The 22,866-nt window shown below is 41.2% G+C and overlaps 3 protein-coding genes across 3 annotated transcripts; 1 reads left to right on the forward strand and 2 right to left on the reverse strand.

Moving 5' to 3' along the window:
• Positions 1-670: 670 nt before the first annotated feature.
• Positions 671-4,596, forward strand: anapc11 (APC11 anaphase promoting complex subunit 11 homolog (yeast)). The gene is made up of 3 exons (XM_086210045.1): positions 671-838; positions 956-1,073; positions 2,583-4,596. Exons 2-3 carry the CDS (start codon positions 965-967, stop codon positions 2,726-2,728), a joined length of 255 nt encoding a protein of 84 aa, XP_086066171.1. The 5' UTR covers positions 671-838; positions 956-964; the 3' UTR covers positions 2,729-4,596.
• Positions 4,206-5,966, reverse strand: ppp1r27b (protein phosphatase 1, regulatory subunit 27b). Its single transcript, XM_086210044.1, has 3 exons — positions 5,372-5,966; positions 5,128-5,278; positions 4,206-4,810 (listed from the first exon to the last, which is right to left on the reverse strand). Exons 1-3 carry the CDS (start codon positions 5,598-5,600, stop codon positions 4,687-4,689), a joined length of 504 nt encoding a protein of 167 aa, XP_086066170.1. The 5' UTR covers positions 5,601-5,966; the 3' UTR covers positions 4,206-4,686.
• Positions 5,967-7,653: 1,687 nt separating this feature from the next.
• On the reverse strand, positions 7,654-22,866 carry p4hb (prolyl 4-hydroxylase, beta polypeptide). The gene is made up of 11 exons (XM_086210602.1): positions 22,541-22,866; positions 20,547-20,753; positions 16,652-16,785; positions 15,918-16,055; positions 13,681-13,785; positions 13,426-13,551; positions 13,125-13,325; positions 12,797-12,917; positions 11,928-12,109; positions 10,990-11,106; positions 7,654-9,137 (listed from the first exon to the last, which is right to left on the reverse strand). The coding sequence occupies exons 1-11, from the start codon at positions 22,677-22,679 to the stop codon at positions 9,075-9,077; spliced, it is 1,533 nt and encodes a 510-aa protein (XP_086066728.1). The 5' UTR covers positions 22,680-22,866; the 3' UTR covers positions 7,654-9,074.

The raw sequence follows: 22,866 nt of genomic DNA on the forward strand, positions 1-22,866 counted from the left end.
CGACCCTTAACAGATAAGTGATATAGAAAATGGATGGATGGATGGGCGGATGGATATTGTGTGATTGTCTCAGCCCTTTCAAACATTCAAATGTTGGAATTTAAAGTAAATGGTGGATGTAGGGTGGGCTTGGATAGTCAAGGTCCAGTTAAAAAGAGAAGAAAAACTTTATATATATATATATATATAAAGTTTTTTTTGCTTTTATGCTTTATATATATATATATATATATATATATATATATACAAAGTTTTAATTGAAATGTTTGATATCCTGTAGCTAGGGCTGCCAATCAGACAATCATAGCAAAAGCTGGTTTGGAGAATTGGAGGTTAGGGTTATGTAATAAGGACGTGTAGGTTTTTGATAGATAGAAATGAGATATTTAATGTTATTGTTCATGTGTCAGATCTGTGGGTGGCAGTCATTCATTTGAAATCTGTTTAAGAACCACCAGTAGAGGAGGAAGGAAAAAAGGAGGAAGAGGAGGAGGAAGGAGATTTGTTAGAACAAATAGAACAAAAGAAAGAGTTGCAAGGCTTTTTGTTGTTGTTGTTGTTGTTGTTGTTTTTCCTGTTTTGTTTTGTTTTGGGGTTTTTTGTGCAGCGCTGATGCTACGCACTCCGGTACATGAGGTGGCGGTATGTACCTATTTACGTTGGACGAAACCCACCAATTCAACCAAAGAGGAAGAGAGACAACGAACCCGGGTTTCTCTGATATGAGCTAGAAGTTGATGGTCACCAAAATGGCCAGAAGATGAATTTTTTTGTTGGCAAAGAGTGACTAGAACTGAACTGGTGTTGGATATCTGAAGGACACCTTAGAGGAAGTCAAGTAAGTAAACTAATAAATATCTGCGAGGAGCTAACACCATAGGTAAGCTGTCAACAGTAGCAGACAAACGTAAAAGCTAATAGCAGTCATGGGTAATGGGTTTGGGGCATCTTTCAGAGACCAAGGATGAAGGTAAAGATTCGACAGTGGAGCGGAGTCGCCTCCTGGTTGTGGGTGGCCAACGACGAGAACTGTGGGATCTGCAGGATGCCCTTCAACGGCTGCTGCCCGGACTGTGAGCACCAAGCTAGCCTCTTCTGGTGGTCGAAATAGCAAGACTCTCTCAATGCAAATAAGCCAAATATAAGACCATTAATCATGCAGAAGCAGTTCCATGGGGACCCCGTCGAGGGTTCATGGATTTGCACCTAATACGTAGAAGTTTCGGATGGATGGAAATATAATTTTCAGTTTGCTCTTAACTGTTAAGTTAAATCTTACAAATATAAATTTTACCAAAACATTAAAATAAACTTCCATTTAGAATTAATACTATCACTAATATATATTCTTTACAAGTTTAGTAGTGTGGTGTCACAGGTATGCTGGCAGCTATTTGCCTTTAAAAAAAAAAAAAAGTATCCCAGTTTTGCTCAAGTTACCGCACAATGTGGTCAGGTTTTACAAATGTCTTAAATTAACGTCATTCAATTCCCAGTGTATACATTTTGTTCCGTTTATAATATTTTTTTTTAGTGTTTTCAGTGATTCGTTTGCTCAATTAATAATATTAGCCAAAAAATATAATTTTTGCACATTGTTTAGCTTTACTACACATTGCTGGCTTGTAAAAGGCACCTTTACAACACAGTGAATCTAATTAACTAAAAAAAACTATTGGCAACCAGGTACATTTTTTGATTCTATTTTATTATCAATTTTTAAGGAAATTGCTTTTACATTTACAGTCACCAGTATAGCATAGCCATTGCCATTAAAAATAATACAATCACTACAGTAATACTGAAGTGCTACAAAGGACTTAATTTTCAGTCATGATTGAATTTATACTCCTGACACATTACAAAGGTGTGCTGCTCATCCACAGGGTAATGTTGAAGAATAGAAGTATTTATTTTCCCAATTCTGAGGACTGTTTAATTTGGGCATATTAGAATTTAGCAATTTACTCTGATGGGGCGGCATGGCTCAAAGGTAGAGTGGCTGTCTAGCAACCGAAGGGTTGCTGGTTTGATCCTCACTTCCCCCAGTGACCCTGTTAAAGTATCCTTGAGCAAGATACTGAACCCCTAATTGCTCCTGATGGCCCTGCGACAGACTGACAACCCATTCAGAGTGAACGCCGCCTCTCTCCCAGTGTCAAGCTGGGAAAGGCTCACAGTACACTTTATAAACAGTTAGTCCTGAGTGAAGAAGTAGTTTTTGACTCATAGAAAGTATGAAGAAATTTGACATTCTCCCCCACACTATTGTATATCTCAGCTAAATCACATGGATTTCAGCTGTTGTACGTGGTGTTCCTTCACTACTAATAGTCTTTCCCCTCCATTCATTGAACTTCCCCGTAGACCGTCTTGAGCCCCCGTGATGTGTGATTTGAAAGTCCACTAACGCTTGAGACCAACCTTTGTTTTACCATGTAATCAAGGAATTAACAAACTCAGTCCTCCATTTTGATCTCAAATACTAGACAGAAGAAAAATGAGGAAATTGAAATAATTTTAGATGTCTGTATCCACGCCTTCACCTTTAGCCAAGTTTTAATTTTGGTCCTGTTTTGCAGGTAAAGTACCTGGAGATGACTGTCCGCTGGTCTGGGGTCAGTGCTCCCACTGCTTCCACATGCACTGTATATTGAAGTGGCTCAACTCCCAGCAGGTCCAGCAGCAGTGCCCCATGTGCCGACAGGAGTGGAAGTTCAAAGAGTGACTGTGCAGGGGAGGTTAAGCGGTACACCCGCAGAGACCTGAGAAATGATTTCAGCTGTAAATATGCCTTTGTACCTCTGCAACTAATTCCTTGGACATTATTCTGTCATCTGAATCAGTGATGCAGTAAAAATGTCCCCATCGCTGGCACTGAGCGTGTCTTGCTTTGAGTCTTTCATCTGCACACTTGATGGGCCCAGAAGCCTCTGTGGGTTTGAAGCACAGGTTATCAGTGTGTTGTTTGTTATGATGAGATGACTGTTTTTTTTTTCTAAGAACATTTAAAAGGCAGTACTGAATCGCCTCTACCAGAGCCAACATGGTGCACTGAAGAGGGATTGGAGATATTTACGTCACTACTGCTTTAGGTATTAGTTTGGGCCGTTGATAGGATTACGCCAAAACCACCAGGCCAACTTTCATCAACTTGCTGGAGGTGTGGAGCATGAACCAAGGAAGGGTCCAAATCCAGTGCATTTGGGGTCAAATCTAGTATTTTTTTAAAAGGTAAACTCAAATACTTGAGGAAATATTTTTAAAGATGCATATGTGATGGTTTCAAGATATCAATTTGAATTCTTTTTAATGTAACATGATTTTATTAAATAGCTCACGATTTATTACACAGACCTTTGTTAAATACGTGAGGCAGTATTTTGTGAAGATTAGTTCTTATGCAGGTGCGGCCCTTGTACTTGTGGCTCGTGCTGCAGTTTCTGGCCATTTGAGGGCAGCAGAGGAATATGAACCAACATTGATTGTACAGTATTCTGATCTTAAACCTGCTGGTAAACAATTTCAAAGCTTTTTACACACTCATAAAAACTTATATCGGAGAAAGGGTTGAAACTGGAATCTAAACAACTGTAACACTTCCAGTTTGTGGGTTGATATTAGTAGAGTCGACCTGGAAGTGTTGTAATGTTTTGGTTTCAAATTCAAATGAAAGTGTTTATAGATTACTGAGCGTACAGATAGACATAGAAGATGTGAATTGTACCGAATGGTACAATTTGAGAGTTGGGAAACAAGACATTTTTGGACAGTTTTACTGTTGTGTGCAGTTAGCGTAGCACCATTAGCTTCAACTTAACATACATGGCTGAATTTTTCTGAATTCTGGAGTCACAAAGAAGTGATGCAGTGGAGAGAAAAGCACCTCTGTGAGCTCAAGACAGCTATTTGAGCACTTGAAATGTGACCTACACTTTTTGGGAAAGGTATCACTTCAGCTACCCCTTCACCCTAATCCCAACCCACCCTCAGTTTTCCCATCCCTCTCTGCTGTAACATGAACACTATGATGATGCATCACTATGACTAATCATTAACTAATAATCATTTATGTACGCTTATTGTAAAGCAACATCACATTTTGTGTTTGTTGGGGGGAAAAAATGGAGGAACTGTGGTTTCCCTTGGATGTTTTCTAGTTGGTTTGATAAACTTGAAAGTGACACATTTTTACTTGAGCTGATAACCCTTTATTTAAAAAAAAAGGATGTATAAAACATACTTAAAATCATTTAAATATAATTTACAGTGTAAAACAGACATAGTTCGCTAAATGTAAGAAGGAGGAAAGAATAAATGAACTATTAACAGGATATTCAGTTCTACAGACCTCAGCATCTAGAGGCGCTTGCAGATAGGCTGATGAGCTGAGCAGCACACAAAAGGCATCCTCCTTCTGGCAGCTAAAAAAATCTAATGATTCATTCAAAATCACTGCAGTATAAAAAGACATGAGGAAGTAAATCTGGACCTCTGGGGACTCCACATCTGAAGCAGCTAAGCTTCCTTCGACCAGACATCCCGTGTCTTGGACCTCCAGAGTTGAGGCACTTCACACAATCAGGATGTTGGACTGACATGGCTGTTTCTGTCCATTTCTGCCGAGCAGTCATGTGTCTGAGCAGTAGATCCCATAAAGTTTCTGTTCCCAGAGCCTAGAGGTCCTCAGTCATTAACAGCTAGCCCAAACAGTTCCATCAGCTCCTTATACTCGGAATCAATGAGGTCAGCTGGCTTCTCACCGCAATCGTTCTCCAGCTCTGGGTCAGCACCAAGTGAGAGAAGGTAGCTGAAAGAAGCAAACCATAACCCTGCTTAGAAAACCAGATCAAATCCTGCAGCTCAGTCAGGTTGGTAAACTCAATGCGGATTTCTGTCATACTTGAGTGACTGGAAGGTCAGTGAGGTGCAAGAATGCAGCAGATTCTGCAGCTTCTTTTACCTTGGTGGCGTAAGAGAGCTGTGGAGCCAATCGCTGCATATGTGTTGGTATGTGCTAGCCAAGTGTAAACAAGTATCAGACCCGCAACTAATTCAATTCAGAGAGAACATAGAAAAACCAGCAGCAACAGCAGCAGCCATTGCTGCCTTGGATGGGATTCTTACCCTGCTATGTGTGGGAAGCCGTCGCTGCAGGCCATATGCAGGGGGGTCCATCCTTCCTCATCTCTCTGGTGGATATCGGCTCCATAGTGGACCAGCAGCTTCACACACTCCAGGTTGCCTGATAGGACAGCCTCGTGGATGGCAGCCATGCCTGCACACAAAGAGGGCAATGAGAAAGAACTCCGTAAACTGTTGCAGAGCTCCGTCTGCATAGGGATGATTGAAGTAGTTCCTGGAATCTCACCAGAGTGGTAGATGGTCTCCAAGTTTACCCTTCTAGCTCGGATGAAACGTCCAATCCTCTCTAGCTCACCATGCCGAACGTAGTCCTGGAAAAGGATGTCATTAGGAAAGTGCACATTGCGGCTGGCCTTCAAAGAGGCAGAACTCTTGCAGCTGACAGGTACATCACAGTCCTGGGTATAAGCTTTCAGTCCCATGGCCTGGGACACGGGGCACTGGTAGTACTTCATCCTGGTTGCTCAGATGTTGGTTCGTTCTTGCAAATTCAAGCAGCACAAAATGATGTAGTTTGCTGATTCTTTATGAGAGCTTCTTCCTCTGAAAGATCAAGCGCTTCTCTCAGTGTGACCCTCGGTGGAGCTTCTCCTCTGACCTCTCTGTGGATCCCTTTATACCTTCTGCAATGCTATTTTGGGATGCCTCACACTGCAGGGGCAAGATTTGGAAGATGAGTCGACTCTGGGCAGGGCCCTCCCACTCACTATACGCAAGCCTTGTCAGCTAGCCTGTTGTCACCCAACCAAACACAGATGCTGCAGCTGGGGTGGGTGGGTGGGAGCAGGAGGGGAGATGCAACTATTAAACATTAGGCTGGATATAACTGGTTCCTGGGAGTCAATGCCAGCTACAGGAGGATGGCGGGGTGACATGCTACGTGTTGGTCATAAATTGCACTGACATTAACAGGCCAGGAAGACTGCCATCTTCTCACTCAAGTACTATCTTCATCACTGATCTTAGACTCAGGATCATCCCCAAATTCGGATCTTCCTCTCCGAGTGACCCAAGATTGGACAAAATATGATGCTCTTTTCACGCTTTTTTTCTGACCTTTGTACATTAAACAAATCCTTGATCAAACCTAGATTGATGATACTGGAAATAATTTAATTTCAGTTTATTTTGATCCTTATGTCCCAAAATAAAATATCCTTGTGTAATAGTCTGTGTCTGTGGTAATCAAAGCATTAGGAGATTAAACAGAGATCAGAGTCAGAACACTGAGACCAAAGTCTGTCTGTTTCTCTATTTTTTTACAACTACCACTCATTTGACCAGTCCCAAACTTTTTGTGTGCAATACTGGTCATCAGTGGAAGGACAGCGCCAAACGTGAAGTTGTTTAGATGGGATGTTCACATATTTTTTAACCACTTAATATTGTTTGTTTGTTTTTTAGTGAGATGGGATTGTAATGGGATGGCCAAGTGGTAGGGTCAGACCCTTAAGATAAAAGTCAGACTGACTGAGATGACAGTCAGGAAGCTGGATATCTTTGATGATTTGTGACATCAGTGAACAACCCATCCCTCAGACAACAGACTCTTCAGAGGATGAAGGCATGGGGCATGAAATGGTAACATGACAATATTCTCACTCTAATGGAACACGAACACTTGAACACTTTGAATTGAAAAAAATATTGAGATCCGAAAGAGGACACTGGGTCGTAAAAAGAGTTTAGGGGTAAATATATGTCCACATATTTCTGTGTTTTATGAGTTACTACCCACAGTAACATTCAAGCTGGGACATAAAATCAAAATAGAACCAACATTTGGAACCGCTCCGTGACTATCTTCCTTAAATATGTTAATATCTTTCACAGTGTATGTGTTCATTCGCAAATTTCCACACGGCATTTTTTAAAATTTTGGGGTTTTATTTGCAAGAGAACCAAGACACATAATTTTCCGGTTGAATGAGAAATAGTTCACTGGTGTCTTTCCTCGAGTTATTTCAAAATAGATTTCCCAAAGCATTCCGTGACATAAAACACCACAGCTTTTTTAGTTCATATTAAAAGGAAGAGATACCAGAGAGCCATAATGTGTAAAACCAATAATTAAGAGTAGATATGCACATGTATTTTGAAGTCGTTTTTCACGGGGATGTGTCAAGCATCTAGACGGTCATTCTTGTGGAGTCAAAAGGTTTATCCCCACTAGTCAACAGAAGTCTGCTTTTGGGGGGGTTCTTTACTAAATGACACCCTCTGAAAAAATACAATACAATAAAACATGAACTGAAATGAATAATTTCTGAATTGAACAACAAACTGGTTAGTTTTATCCAACAAGTTCAAAGATTTTGAACCCTTGACAAACTAATTTGCAAGTTAATCTGCAAGTATGTATAGAAATGTATATAAGGATAAATAGACAATACAGAACATCATTTTATTTGTTTTTAACAAATGAGTACAATGTCATTTCCTGTGTGTGAAACAATGGAAGGCAAAAAAAAAAAGTCATTTCGACACACAACAAAAACAAAACAGCAATTAGGTTTTTTTTCTCTTTTATTGGCCACCATTTCATGTTTCCACATCAATTTGGATATGATGGAATGCTTTGTTAGTTTCCCTCACCGCTGTACAGTTGTCAAACTATCACCTTGCTCCATCGAGCCACCGCTGCCTGCCACACACACACACACACACACACCCCCTACAACACACAGTTCATCCAAGACCAGTCTTACTATTACACACACGCGTGCGCGCACACACACACACACACACACACACACACACACACACACACACAGCTGTGGCAACAAGTGTGTTGGTAGAGTCAAGAGGGATGCAGGATATACAGTATGGGTGAGGGGTGGGGCTGTGCAACCATTCCCTCCCCGCTTCAGATAGAACAGACGCTCCTCTGACCAACGTGGTCTGCTTTAGTAACCATGATGAATCTCTGATCAGGCATGATTGCAGTGCAACCTATCAGAACTGGCTCCAAAAACTCATCTCGGAGCCTGAGAGTGTGTCCGAGGGCCAACTCCGCCCCAACAAGGCCAACTGGCTACAGCTGGGCACAATGGTATAACATTAATAAAAATGACAAGTCCTAAATTTAAAAAAAAAGAAAATAACCAAACACTCAGTGTGAAAGTAATTAAATAAAATAGGATTTTTTCCCACAAAAGATAACCTTTGTTCCTTTTTGAAAATAGTCAGTAGCCGCGCAGAGTGACATGAGAAATTGTTTGGGAATGAAGAAAATGAAAGTAGACCCCCCCCACCCCCCCCCAAAAAAACACCATAAGAAGGAAAGAAATTGGTCTCAGCTACTAGGGGGTGGGGGTGTGGGGGGGTTGGGGGTGTGGTCTTATTCAGTGAAGATTGCAAAATTAAAACAGCATGGCCCCTTGTCCCCTGAGAGATCAGTCCTTACAACTGCACAAACCCCTGGTCCTCTGGACTTCCAGAGAGAGAAGAATGTTGGCAGCCCCTCCCCCTCGCTCACCTACAATTACAGGTTACAACACTGGTTCTGCTTGTCCCCACACTGATCAATGGTAAGGCTGTTTTAAGAGGAGGGGGGCACCTGGAAAAAACCTAATATTTGGAAAACTGCATCTCGATGCCATTTTTAGGTTTAGTTGAAAATATACAAGGCAAAGAGCCGATGTGGGGCTTTATAGAGAAGGCATCGTGGTCTCCCATAGAGGTGGTGTGTGCTGATCCACAGAGTCCCCCCAGGAAGGACAAGACCTGTCAGGCCAGAAGTTGCAAGTTGAAGATGTGGCTGGCAAAAAGCGGCTTGTCACACCACCATTGGACTGACTGACAGAGAGGAAGTTAAAAGGGAAGTATTAATGTTCACAGGACAGGGAGGGTCTACTAGAGAGTGACGGTGGTGACAGTGACTGGTTCAGGGGTTGGGGCAGGACTTGTCTCCTCTTTTTTGCCAGCTCTTACAACTCGTCATGTCCGTCTTCGTCCTCACCGTCAGAGTCCTCCTCTAAATCGTCCAAATCCTGGAGAGCAGAGAATGAGCAGGTCATTGATTCAGACAGAAAGTTTGCTGATCACACTCAAACTACATCTGCGAGTAGAACCAGTCGCTTCCTGTGTTTTTAAATGGTGGAGTTGTGGTATTATGACATACTGAAACATCTGCATCAATAAAATGATCTGCTGAACATGGTATTCACTCAGAAGAATGTGTAACCTCTATGTCACAGCCACATCTCTGCGTACGGATGACATCTTGCTCAGCCATTCCTTCATGTCTAGTCTGAGGACAGGTGTTGGGTGTGAGATAAATCAGACAGACTGCCTCTAACAGTGGCTGCAGCGCTGCACGTGCTGCTCTGGGGACTCGGGTCTCCAGGCAAAGCCCAGTAAACAGTTATGACAGCTGCATGTCATATTACTGGACAGCAGTGGGCAGTGCTGGAATTAGACTTCTGAGAAGAAGTTGTGACAAAAGGGGGAGTGAGAAGTAAACATTCAGGGTGGTCACTGGCTATCACAGAACTGTGGTAACCCAGCACAACTGGGCAGCTTGTTGGTGCCTAGCATGCATCCTGCCTCTAACCATGCTAGCAATGAGAGCAAGACATCCTGAGACACTGATGGCTATGTTCATTAGTATAGCTGTAGCATCCTAAAGCTCTTGAATTGCACCAAGGGTGAATTGTGCCTAAATGCATGTATATTTAATTGAAATGGGTAATAAATCCTGAGACTGATGATGTCGTTCAGTTATGCTCCACCCCCTCTCATAACAAGTGGGTCAGTTCTCATGTTACAACCCAAAACTTTCATGTCAATCTATTTTGGGACATCTAAGACACATAACTAGATATGCCTCACACATTATGCGGGGTAAAATAAAGACACCCAATCTCATCACTTGACTTTCTACAGAATCTTCAGAAAAATAATTAAGTTCCAACTTTATGATAAGGGTTCCAGTATGGCTACTTTTTCTGCTGACAACAATTTAGAGGTCACGTCTTACAGAAACGTGAAACTGATTTACAGTTGTTCATAAAACCTCCCGACAAGGATTTACACCCCAACGATTTGGCTTACTGGCTCACTGGAGCAGCTACCGTTGATCATGTTTCTGCCATTTTCCTTTTTTTATATATGTTCAGGTTTACTGCTCATTCATGCTCCATCAATCAATGCAGACTTAAAGTGAGTTAGCTATTTAGACATTGTTCAGACATCCATAGATGAGGTGTTTTCACTGAGCAAGGCAATAATTTCTCTACATAATCAAAAAAAAAGGTTCTGTTTCATACATGGTCTTGAAGAGCTTGCACTTTATTATTTATTAATTACAATGGAATATAAAGTACTAAATACACAATTGACCAGAGGTTTTACAACAAATGTGGTTAGCGACTCCACTGACCCAATATCAGCTCTAGGGGGACAAGAGGATTTACAAGACAGGCCTGCACTGGCTTGTTCAGGTGCTTACAAATTGTGTTCTGGGGGGGCGGGAGGCGATGCTATAATTGTCCTTGGTGCTGAACAGTTTGGTGAAAAGTCATACTGCAATACTGTGTACAGCACTGCAATTTGTGATAGCGATACAATGAATAGATGACGTCATTAAGTAAAACTTTTATTAACCATTACTCCATTTAATTCTATGGTCTAAAACTTCCACTTCTGTTTGAATTTTTTGTAACGATTACAGTATTTGTAACCTTAGTAACAGTTTCTTTCATCTTGTATCCATTTCTGCAACATTTGTGGAGGATTGATCATAACCGCGATTTCTTGTGACAGTGATGAGTTGTGCAGCCCCAACAGTACTGCCTCCTGTAAAAGGCGTGGAGATGCACCTCCAAGTGTTGCCATTCTTACCTCTGCATCCAGATCGTCATCTTCGTCATCCCCTGCTGGCGCACCGCCCTCCTTACCACCACTCTCCAAGAACTTGGTGAAGCCTTCCAATGTTCTCTCACCATTGTAATCAATGACCTGGTGAACAGATATTGTTTCCGATTAGTGATGTCATACAACCAGCCTGGAAAAGGTCTTTACAATGTAAGCACAAAGCAATTCTTTTGGTGGAAGAACAAAAGAATATGGGCATGTCAATTTAATTGCAGTCTTTAAACTTTGGAACAGTCTTAAAACGGTCCCAATAACCTCTCCAAGTGCTCTATGAGCAGTGGGGTAGCACGAGCGATGGTTTCTGAAATTAAGTTGCAGGTGAAAAAGGACAATCAAAGCACATTTACATGTTTACCATCTCCAGGCTTTCTGTTTGCTTTGTCCAAGTAGGGTTGCAGGCTAATCCTGAGATTTAATATGGTGTAGCTGTAGGATACATACCACAGATTTAAGCTTGCATAACAAAGTGGAAATGAGAATAAATAAAGAAGGGCGAAAGCGTGAGACAGGTGTTGAACACCAAGGCTCAAATGAGAGTGAAGTCACTGAGCGGTCATCTAGAAGAACCAAACAGCAACATAATGGTGCAGAAGTTGAGGGGCTCAGGTTTCTGCACACTTAACGCTGCTAAATCAAGAAGCACGAATGATACCTTGGATGTCCCAATGGCAATGATTTTGGATCCAAATAACCACTCAGATCATTATGGCTCACAAGTGCAAAGGCATCTCATGAATAAGAAAGGAAACCTGATCATTATGGGCAGGAGGTGATGGATGGATTATGACCACGAGGTGTTTACCAGGGACCCTTGAGATTCACTTCCATGTTTTGTATGGAACATTAGCAGGACGTTCAGTATTTGTTTACTTTTTGCAAGTATTTTGTGCTGTGTGGATGCTCACTTTGCGCTCTTCTCCTGCAGGGAAGAATTTCAGTGTAGGGAAGCTATGGACTTTGACTGCCTCAATCTCGTTGGCTGTGGAGTCCATCTTTGCCACAATGGTGTCAGCGCTCTCCTTGTACTTCTCACCCAGCTTTTCCCAAATGGGACTCAGTTGTTTGCAGTGTCCACACCAGGGTGCATCTGCAATGCCATAAAAAAGGGTGTTGAATCATTACAGAAACATGCATCAAGTACTTTGCAGGGGCTCATTTAGTTATTGATGTGAAAGACATCTCAAGCATATTAGGTCAGAAGCAAACTATAGGCTTGTTTAAGCATCCTGTTAAAAATAAGTGCCAAAATGCTATCCTTTGAGAAGCTCTCCTCGGGAACTCCCCCTCACCTCTCAGCTAATTCTGGTATATAACCGGCTATGCATGACTGGCTGTGAGTGTTTTTTCTCTCTCTCCCTCTTTCCCCCCCCAAACACCCAACCATTGAAAATTCCCCCAGTACTAGAGCAACTCACTAAATATAATCAGGTGGCTATTTCTAGCCAGATCTTCTCAGCATCAGTGTCTGGTATCTTGCAGAGAGAAGGCCTTGCATCAACCCTTGGGAATTTGAAATTGGCTTAGCAGGAGGAAAAGACGGGAAGAGCAAGATTTGAGTTTCACAAGCAAAAGCTTGAAGATTTACCAAATCTACTGCATGTGAGCAAGTCAGCTTGACTGCAATAAAAATAAAATGGGTCAACCTTTTTGGCACCTCAAGCCCCACAGTAGAAATGACTGTCTATAAATGCTGTTTAAATGTAAAATGTCCAACTCTCTGGTTGTACCAATAATGTGCTCTGGATAAATCAAACGTCAAGGAAGCAGTTCTTACAGAATTCTACAAAAACGTTCTTGGCAGGATCGAAGGCAACCTCCTCAAAGTTCTTGCCGACCAAAACCTTGACGGGGGTTTTGTCCCAGTCTTCAGGGATATCCTGGCTCATGAGGTGGGGCTGTGAGAGAAGAGAGGGTAAGAGTCAATAATTGCATTTCATTTGTCAAATTCACTCATATGTCACAGATTTGTACAGGACTGTGGCATTTGATTTAATTCAAGTTCATCAACAGTTTTCTTCAGTGGGATTAATTAGCCAAGCTGCAAAGTCCTACGTGAACTTACTCAATGTATAAATACTAATATTTATCAATGTGTGATGTACCTTGAGTTTGCCTTCAGTGAAAAGAGTGCAGAACTCTGTGATGCTCTCTGCAGTGATGGAGTCGCTCTCTGGCTTGTACTTTGTCATTTCATCCTCTAGGGTGATGAGGCGGATGGCGGGGCACTCTTCCTTCTTTAGGCCAAAGAACTCGAGGATGCGCTGGTTGTCGTCAACATCGCTGTCGATGAAAATGAACAGGATCTGGACCAGGGAGACAGCAAAAGTCAGAGTTTGAGATTTCTCACACACACACACACACCCACACACACACAACTGATCAAGTCCTCAAGGGTTTACGTACCCGACCCTTGAATCCCTCAGCAGCTTTCTTAAACTGGTCCATTTTGTCCTGGAAATCTGAAGCAGCTTTAGGCAGGAACATGAGGATGTGGGATTTGATGTCTCCCCCAAAGATTTTAGGAGCGGTCTGCAACAGAAAAGTCCAAGTTTGACAGATGAGGATCAAGTCCTGTGGACTTTTCACTACTTATCCCTGTGTACAGCAGTATTCAGTGCAGAAATGAAAATATAAATTGTTGCATGACCCTCTAATTACCTGTTCAGTGAACTCAATGACCAGGGGCAGCTGGTTGGACTTGACAAAAGACAACAGGTTTTCTTTAGTAAGCTCTCCATCGAAGGTATTGCGTCCCTCATCAAACTGTAAAGGAAAAAGATGGAAATATTCAATGACAAATATTATCCAACCCACTGCTGTCCCATCTCGTCTGCCTATTAACATCAAACAGATTTACCAGACAAACTACTTTAAATCCCCCGGCAACCCCCGCTGATGAAGGGGCCAGATTTTTATTGAGTGTTAAGAATAGCTGTAGCACAGCTGTGCCAAGTAGCTCTTACTGGCACACAATAGGGGAGAAGGACACATGGGCGGAGGGGGAGTGGGAGCCTCGCGGGCACTGACCTAGGCCATGAAACGTGAGAAACCATGTTGTGATCAACAAGCAGGAGGGGCCAGCTGTTTGGGGTCGAGCCCTTGCTTTCGGGAAGTTTTGGTCAGCTGCAAGCAAGAAGCCCACCTGTCAGTGATATTTGCATCCGGGCCAAGTTATTAACATGGATCAGATGAAGATAAATAACAGAGCCCTCATTTAACTTGATATTGTGGTGCATCAGGTTATAACAAGTAAACACCCTTACCTTTCCTGATGGCTTAATTGACTGATGGAGGTTCTAGATCCTGACCTTTGACAAATTCACATCCCATGCGTTTTACTGATAAGAAACCTCATTGTTCTGACCTACAGTTAGAGCACTTATGCAGGTCATTATGGATGTCCAAAGCAAGCGTCACATTTAGATGTGCATAAGTAGATATTTGACATAAAAGTCAAAGATCCTGAGCAAATTTATTAATTAGATCAGCTGGTTTTACTGATGTGATTGATATGAATCCAAGTTCAACCGAAGAATGCAGGTCCTGAAGCTTGAACACAATGTTACTTCTAAGAATTACACAACTACTGACAGCAAAGTGTAATTTTACAGAGATGTATTTAACCCGTCTGAGCAGAGTCAAGTCAATTTTATTTGAATGACACCAAATCCCAACCAAAGTTCTCTGATGACACTTTACAAGTGGAGCAGGTCAAGTCCCACACTCCTTCGATGAATTTACTACACCCAACAATACGAACAGCAATGCTGTAGAACTGCCATCTTAGCTACAGAGGACAATCCTCACACCAGCATGTAAATAAGATTTGTCTACTAAAAATCTTCCTGTAGCTCAGTGACAAAACCAAAGAAGATAACAACTGGTTAGCTTCTATAAGTAGAGAGACTCTACTAGTCCCTGCCATCATTGCATGGATGCACCCACCCAACTTTAGCGGTCTGGAGGTATCTGGGCCTTTGATATCCACTTATACAGAGTACCAATTCAATACTGATGCTTAACAAGTGGTGTGCCTCACTGTGTTGAAGAGACCGGGGTCTTTCTTTTACCAGTAAAGCACTTTCAAGCTTGACTTAAACATTGCCAAACACTGCAATACAAAATGTGACAGATGCATATAGATGTAATGTTGTTGGTGTTAATTGAAATGAATCATCAGGAACAAGCAGCAAAGACATATTCTACAGCTGCTGAGTACTTCCATTCAGGTCCCTCCATGGTATTAGCCCCCCTACAAACAAAATGTAGCCTACAGGCACACTGCTGATGCAGGATATGGTCCATATGACGGAGTCTGATACTATAGAGTTAAATTCAGAAAATCAGCCAAATTTTCACCGTCATCCAATCCAGACATTTTAGTCCCCATCAGGACGATATTCTATATCAATACTAGATCAATGCTTCCCCACTTGAGTGACTACTAACCTGACCTAAGGGTGAAGCAGATGATCAAAGTGAGTTCAATTACTAATTACAGTTGCAAGAGCATTCAGCTGCCATTTGTTCGGGTCATAGATACTTGGACTACTTGGAGGACATACAGATCTTTACCATTCAACACCATGAGCTCACTCACTGGTACATAGGCAGCAGGCCCAAAGGCTAGCACACGTCTGACACATCGAAGGATCTCAGACGGGCCCAGATTAGCAACAGAGAGCAGATACTGTGAGCCTAACATTACCAAGGTGTCAATCAAAAACCCTGGGGTGTCTTCAGCAGTCTCAAATGCAAGTACATAATGTAATAGCTGGCTGATGCGAGGCCACTACTAACCTATTTAATATCTATATAAATAGGTATATGTGCAACCTAGCTGCACAGAGAGTGAATGAAGATTATATAACATCTTGCAGCAGTGAGTCAGTCACCTTCTTGAAGAGGATGACACCGTCCTTGGACACCTCAAACTTTGAGTAAATGGCATCATCAGAGGTCATGGAGAAGGGAATATCATCTATGGCTTCAGCAGCCTTTTCATAGGCCTTGGCTCCAGCAGACTCTGCATCCTAAAGACACGGGAAAATTAGCCTAAAAATGACAGCTTTCTTAAAAAATAACTTTTACAGCTATGTGGCTCTTGAAATGCTTGAAAAGACCATAATGATGACACACTAGAATGCATGACAATATCCGATTGTTTTAAGTATATCAGTCAACATTTATTAGCCCACTTTGATTAAGTCTTCTGTGCCTTTCACCAAAAAGAAATTTGATTAATACACTTTTCAAAATGTTGGGGAAATCAAGTTAAATCTTATTTTCACATTTACATGCACATTTATTTCAGTGCACACAAAGTGGGATCATTGATCTTTTTTTTTTTTTTTTTAAACCATAATATCGGAATGGGTAAATACCAGCCATCAGCTGAATCAGCTGTGTAAGATAATGGTTAAAAATCAAAATACTGTGCATCTCGAAAGACAATTATGATGTAGAAACAAATCTAAACATTAAGGACTAAAAAAAGCATTCACTTAGCCTAAAGCATCACATCTTGTGCGTTTTGGAATATGATGAGGGAAAGCACCAGAGTCCCATAAACCAAAGAATCAGACCATGAATGACTGTTGGAGACAACTTAAAAAGTCAAGTGTCTCACCTTAAAGAATCCAATGACTGCCACCTCATTGTCAGCTATCATAGACTCTGCCTCGGTGACCCCTGTCAGGGTGGCGACGGCTGGGCCTGTGCGCTTCTTAAGCCAGCTGATGATGTCGTCGGCCTGCCTGCCAGCTGCAACACATCAAAAAAAAAAAAAAAGAGTGTTAGGAGTCAGGGTAGGTTGCATATCTCACCAAAAAGTTGTGACTTTGGGAGGCTGCTCTGCAACTTGTAAGTCCTGGCAACAGGCATCCTTCAGTTTTACTCAGACTGATGAAACAGACCTCACTGTTGTGTTGGAGTTTATTTTGAAATATATCTTCCAACATCAAACTAAAAATATATACAATTATCTTTTAATATCCTACCACAAACACAGACTCTCTCAGAGGATTGTGTCGAGCTAACACCAATTCATCCACTGAACAAAAATGAATCCTATGACACAAACTACATTTCTTTCACGTTCATTCATCTTCAGTGAAATCTTAAGACTTTCACCCTCATGACAAAACAAAACAAAAACACAGCTCAGCTAAATTAAAATGGTTGTTTTGCAGGTGGCAGATATCCATTCTCTAATTTGATTCCAGACATTCAGTTCTGCACAAAACCAGCAGGAATGTTTAAGGGAGTCATGAGAGCCAGACTACGCCAGACCAGAAGAGTTTTAGAATGAACCAACTGCATCTATAGAATAGCACAGTCAAGTCTTTAAATTGAATTGCTTGTACCTTTTCATATGTAGTAATGTTATTTGTAAGATAATAGATTTACTTTTTAAAATGCAGGTCTTTGTTCCTCTGGTCTTGTGTTGTGAGCAATGTTTAGGTTGTTTCTTTTGCAATGTTGTAGTCTCTTTTTTTGCTCAAGGTCTTTTTTTTTAAATTGATTTTTTTATAGATAAAATGATAGTGTACAATGTAATTAATTCTGAAGTGTAGGTGAACAGAAATATTACGAATGTAAGCATCAAATGCCCCCTCGCTCCAACAGAGCCCTGTCCCTGCAACATTACTGTCCCATTCAACAACCTAGTAATGGCTGAACTTGTATGCAATCACACACACGCACACAAGTTTAAAAAAAAAAATAGTTAAACCAGTATGATACACAAGTAACCATAAAAAAGGTCTCATTAAACACCAATATTAGTGATATCCAATTTCTCTATACAGCTGAAGAAAGGTTTCCATGAAGCAGAAAATTTTTGAAAACATCCTCTTGTAGGATAGTGAGTCTTCTCCAATACCAGTTGGAGTAGAAGGTCATTGATCCACATCTTAAAAAAGGTGGGGGGAAGTTTCTCCTTCTATTTAAAGCGTATTAAATCGCCTGGCTGTGACAGACGCAAATGCTACTGTAATCTTTGCCTGGCGGTTAAGGTGAGTGTCTTGGGGAGTCATTCCAAATATGGCAGTGACGGCAGAAGTTTCTATAGGTACTTGTAAAACATCTGAAAAACTTTTAAACATTGATTGCCAAACATTGTCTAGTTTTGAACTGGATAACTGTGTATTGTAGGCAAATTGAAGAGGAGTGTATTCCATCTAAAGCACCATCCCAGATCTCCTCAGGAAGTGCAAACCCCAAATTGCCCTCCCATTGATTCTTTATTAACATCAAAGGCTCCAAATTATGTGTATTTAGTAGGGAGTATATTTTCCAGATAGCCCCTTTGGAACCTGAATTAAGCTTCAAAATGGAATTTAAAAGGGAGTTGGGTGGCTGGTGTGGGAAATGATTAAATGATGTTGATATAAAACTACGGAGCTTCAAAAAAATCTAAAAGAGAATTCGGGATGTTGATTCCAAGTATTTATTGATCAACAGATGCAACAAGTATTATCAATGAATAGATTCTTTATTGTGTTGCTCTATTAGCCCATTCATGAAAGGCACTGTCTATAATTGATGGGATGAACTGGTGTTTTTTTTTTTTGTGTTTTTTTTTTTTTTTTTAAATCGTAGGAGCACAAGTGGGCAGACCCCTAAGAGAAAGCTCGTCTGAACTGAGTCATAATTCTAAAATAGTCTTTCACCATCGGATTTATGGTGAATTTGCTATGTTATATTCTAACAATTAAGTTTCCTTATCAAGAAAGAAGTACACGAGTATGAATTTTTTTTTTGGACTGAGGTTAAAAGAAAAAGCAATACAATACTTCTGCATTCCTAACAGTCTTGGCAATATTGAACAAGGGTTATATGTTTGTCTTATCATTAAACCAGACAAACATGTTTAAGAGGCTGCAAAACATATTTACCTTCCTTTGAAATACAACTGGACTTCAGATAGGCATGACTGATTCAGTGATGCAACACAGGAGCAATCTAACTAATACACACACGGCTCTGCAGCAGTGTGAGGGAGCAAGAGGAGGGTGTTTCAAGAAGTCTTTTCCACAATAAAATAAAAAGGAGCCCAACCCACTCAGTGCTCCCGTTCCAAACACAGCTGACCACAGAGAGAAGCAGACGTGAAGAACTGCACATCTCCCTAGCAGGCAAGCGTGAGGGGAGCGTGCAGAGAAAACCCCACCCACATTCTGTCCTTTTGCTGGGAGTTGATTGGCTGACTTGCCATTTGTGCATGCCATTTTACCAGAGAAAGTTACAAGTCAGAAAGATCTGGCTTATATAGCCTGAATTATTTCAGAATATTCAAAAAGTGTTTCCTAAATTGTCACTTTTTAAAATTATGGGGTTTACTCAAAATATTACTTCAGGCATCTTCTAAAAGGATGTGCAACAATAAAACAGACACCAACAATGTAATTTGTCCCTCTCAGCCAACTCGTGTTGCCGGCTCTACAGTGCAGAGAGAATGAATGTGGAAAACTGAGGTGGAATTGAGTTCGAAAACCCTCACAGATTTATGATGCACTTTGTCATAAACTCTGGACTGTGAGGCCCTTTCACACATGAAGCACACAGCTGGAGTTAGACATGTTTCTAACTACTAGCTCTTGGGTTTGGTGAGGCATGACCTGATGACCTGGTGTATGTGCGTACAGGCTTCAGGACATATGACCCTGCCGAGTTTTCTCGGAACTCTTACAAATCAGAGAAACGAATAACAAATTGCAACATCATGCAAAGAGGAACATTTTTGATACATGTGCCAAGGGTTAAAAGTGCAGTATTAAAATTGTGAGTTAAATAACTCACACTTTGCCATTTTTTCATTTACTTTGGTGACATCCAAGAGCAGCAAAGGCGTTGCACTTTTGATAAGATTCATGCATGCTCCTGTGACAGAAATACGAATAGAAGCATGTGGATTTTTAAAGCCAGAGTTTTATACCTGACTCCCGTTTCCTTCACCGACTGCAATGTGGGCTCCATCCAACAGGACATTTCACAAATCTTTGTACAATGGATTGAATTGGGTGCGGCTTCTTCAAATGAATTCTCAGATTTGCTGGTCTTAAATGACAAACGTCACCAGTGGTAGTCGCTACTTAATGTCAAATGTGTGAAGTACTTAATGACAGGGTGTGATTAAACTTTGATATTTGGTTTGTTTTCCCTTCCGACAAATGTCTGTACTTGCACCCTGCCAAAGTGGATTTGCGAGGTACAATCCAAGACTCAAAACTACCTACCGTATGAACAAACAATTCCCCCTCTCCCCTTTCATATTTTAATAACTTACAATTTTTTTCAGCGTTTGGATCAAGTAGCTTTTAAAAGAACTGGGCAACCCAAATTAAACAGTATACAGCTGTTACTAACCAGATTGAGATGCATACTGAATTACTGTTTAAGTAAACAGAAGTATCTGATATCTTATGTCAGAGGACTTGATCAACAAACACCCAACAGCAGCATGTACGTCGCTGTTACGTCATCTAACAAAACTGTCCCGATGAAAACTTAAGACGGCTCACCAGAGTACTCTTTAGGTGACTCCTTCTCTCCACCCTTGAAGAACTTGATGGTGGGGTATCCCCGTACACCATACTCTTGGGCCAGTTCGGTCTCCTCTGTGGCGTCCACCTTAGCCAAGCGGATGTCTGAACCCTCAGCCTTCAGCATCCCAGCAGCTTTGGCGTACTCTGGTGCCAAGGCCTTGCAGTGACCACACCATGGGGCATCTGCAGGAGCGTAAAGAGGAATATAAAACTTGTTTGCATTTCTGTTGATGAAAACATGATTTAGGTTTCAACAATCTCGACACTTAATTTCTTAGAGGATGAGTAAATTTTTATCTTACAATACTGTTGGAGAAAAAAATAATTACAGACCTAAGACTGGAAATAATCCTGAGAATGTGCATCACCACAGCAAAAGTGAGTGCTTGAAAGCTAAACTGAAGTGTTTTGTTTTTCCAGATAAGTTAGCTAAATTCTTCTCTCAAATCATGTGTGTTAAACATCATATTTCTAATTATCATCTTCTCAAATTCACACATAACTGACTTCTTATTCAAACAGCCTTGTTCCCACAAGGCACAGCAGGGTGGCATTTCAACATTTGGTTGAATATTTGATGATACTAGATAATGTTCATGAATGACAGCTTACTGACATTACTAACAAATGTCCTACATTTCCCTGTGCAGTAACTTAATTTGATTAATTTACATATGTTATTCCTGGAATATAAGATGGATAGTTGTAGATATTTTCTTACTTAATGACCATTCGGAAGAAAGAAAAAAAAAAAGAGTGGTTTGAACTTGAGGGGATTGTGGCTACACAACATAGTGGCTAAGCAGATTGACAGAAAAATGTGGAATAATTCAATTGTCAGGTTTAACCTATTGGCCTTGGCATCCAATCATGTTTGAGAGTGGGACAAAAAGTCCTAGAAGACAATCACCTGTTCGCTAATGACACGTGGAGGGAAATCAACTACATTGCGTCATCTTAAATTCTTGCTAATGAACAAAACTTCCACGAAGTCCTTTCTTGAAGTCAATATAAACGCGCTGATCAACTTTCGCAAAGTACACGTCAACCTAACCCCATATCCCCGCTGAGACCCCGCCCCGCGACTCTGAGTCATGAACGCAAACAGGGATTCGCCCCTCCCACCCCCAGCTCATTGGAGACTCCTCTCAAAGGCCATCTCTGATTGGTCCATAACCACGTCATTCTAACTGAGCAGGTCAACAATCTGACTGAACTGTAGCGGGACGGGCCTGCAAGCAATGAAGAAGCGAGTCACTAAATCTTTACTAAAGCTAGAAAAGTCACTTCTTTCTTTTCTTTTCTTCGGGAAAAAATATAAGTTAAAAAAGGCGTAAAACTTAGAGCTCACAACTCTCAGGATAGGGTAAAAAAAACAACAACACCCAGGCTACACATAAAGTGAAACTTGTAGTTATGAAGCCACACTAGACAATCGAAACTCTGCATGTTTCTGATTGACTGAACTCTTACAACTATTTTTGTTGACGACAGTCATAATTATGTTAATGAACACTAACAGCAGAAATCTATGCCGTAAGAATCTGGATTTTTAAACAGACTGCCAAGATATACCACAAACACGGTGAATAGTCGTTGTAGAATAATTCATGATTGCTAAGTGAGGCCATTATGTTATACCAGCTTCAATGCTTGGTCAGTCAAATGCAACGTTACTACAATACTGTGACAAAGAGAAAACACGCCGTCTCATGAGCAAAATCCTCGTCTATTATTACACAATTAGAACGACGGTGAATGGCAGGTGGTTAAGTATGTGAAACAGATTCCTGCACGAATCTAAAATTAAGCAAAACAGCGGTATGTTGCCAGCAACAACTTGTCAGAAGTGTCAAAGTTTTAATGCTAACATTGACCGAGGCTTCCTTCAGTTTGCTAGACGGGAAACCGGTGATGCACTGGAGACAGCTGGCGTTTGCTGGAGAGACTCTCCAGGCTCTTCTACTTACAGAATTCCACCAGGATGTTAGGGTGAGCTTTCAGAGCCTCCTCGAAGTTAGTTTTCTTCAGCACCAGGACATCTTCTTCCTCGGCGATCTCAGCCCTGGAGGCTACAGCTAGTGTACAGATGAGGAAAAACTTCAACATAGTTACCGTCGAGTGGTCTTCTTGACCGAGACACGAAAGTAGCAGACACGTTCAAATGGCGTTTAGCTTAAAAATAGGCCTTAAATTTGCTCTTTTACTGGCTGAAGGCTGGGAGAGTAGCTGGTATTTTGTGTCTACCGCTACTAACGTGGCATTGCACGCAGAAACCGGAGGGGTCAGCAGTAGT

This window comes from Aulostomus chinensis, chromosome 8 (genome assembly GCF_037954235.1).
Source record: "Aulostomus chinensis isolate RoL2024-O1b breed Wild chromosome 8, RoL_Achi_v1.0, whole genome shotgun sequence".
NCBI classification, from domain to species: Eukaryota; Metazoa; Chordata; class Actinopteri; order Syngnathiformes; family Aulostomidae; genus Aulostomus; species Aulostomus chinensis.

Bases quoted from the DNA above. Each gene is read 5' to 3' on its own strand.
- anapc11 (XM_086210045.1), top strand. From the start codon at position 965: ATGAAGGTAAAGATTCGACAGTGGAGCGGAGTCGCCTCCTGGTTGTGG. The intron at 1,074-2,582 runs GTGAGCACCAAG...CCTGTTTTGCAG, and splicing joins CAACGGCTGCTGCCCGGACT to GTAAAGTACCTGGAGATGAC.
- ppp1r27b (XM_086210044.1), bottom strand. From the start codon at position 5,600: ATGAAGTACTACCAGTGCCCCGTGTCCCAGGCCATGGGACTGAAAGCT. The intron at 5,279-5,371 runs GTGAGATTCCAG...CTTTGTGTGCAG, and splicing joins GGAGACCATCTACCACTCTG to GCATGGCTGCCATCCACGAG. The intron at 4,811-5,127 runs GTAAGAATCCCA...TGCTTCTTTCAG, and splicing joins GGCTTCCCACACATAGCAGG to CTACCTTCTCTCACTTGGTG.
- p4hb (XM_086210602.1), bottom strand. From the start codon at position 22,679: ATGTTGAAGTTTTTCCTCATCTGTACACTAGCTGTAGCCTCCAGGGCT. The intron at 20,754-22,540 runs GTAAGTAGAAGA...ACGCTCCTGCAG, and splicing joins TAACATCCTGGTGGAATTCT to ATGCCCCATGGTGTGGTCAC. The intron at 9,138-10,989 runs GTAAGAATGGCA...TCTGCTCTCCAG, and splicing joins ATGACGATCTGGATGCAGAG to GATTTGGACGATTTAGAGGA.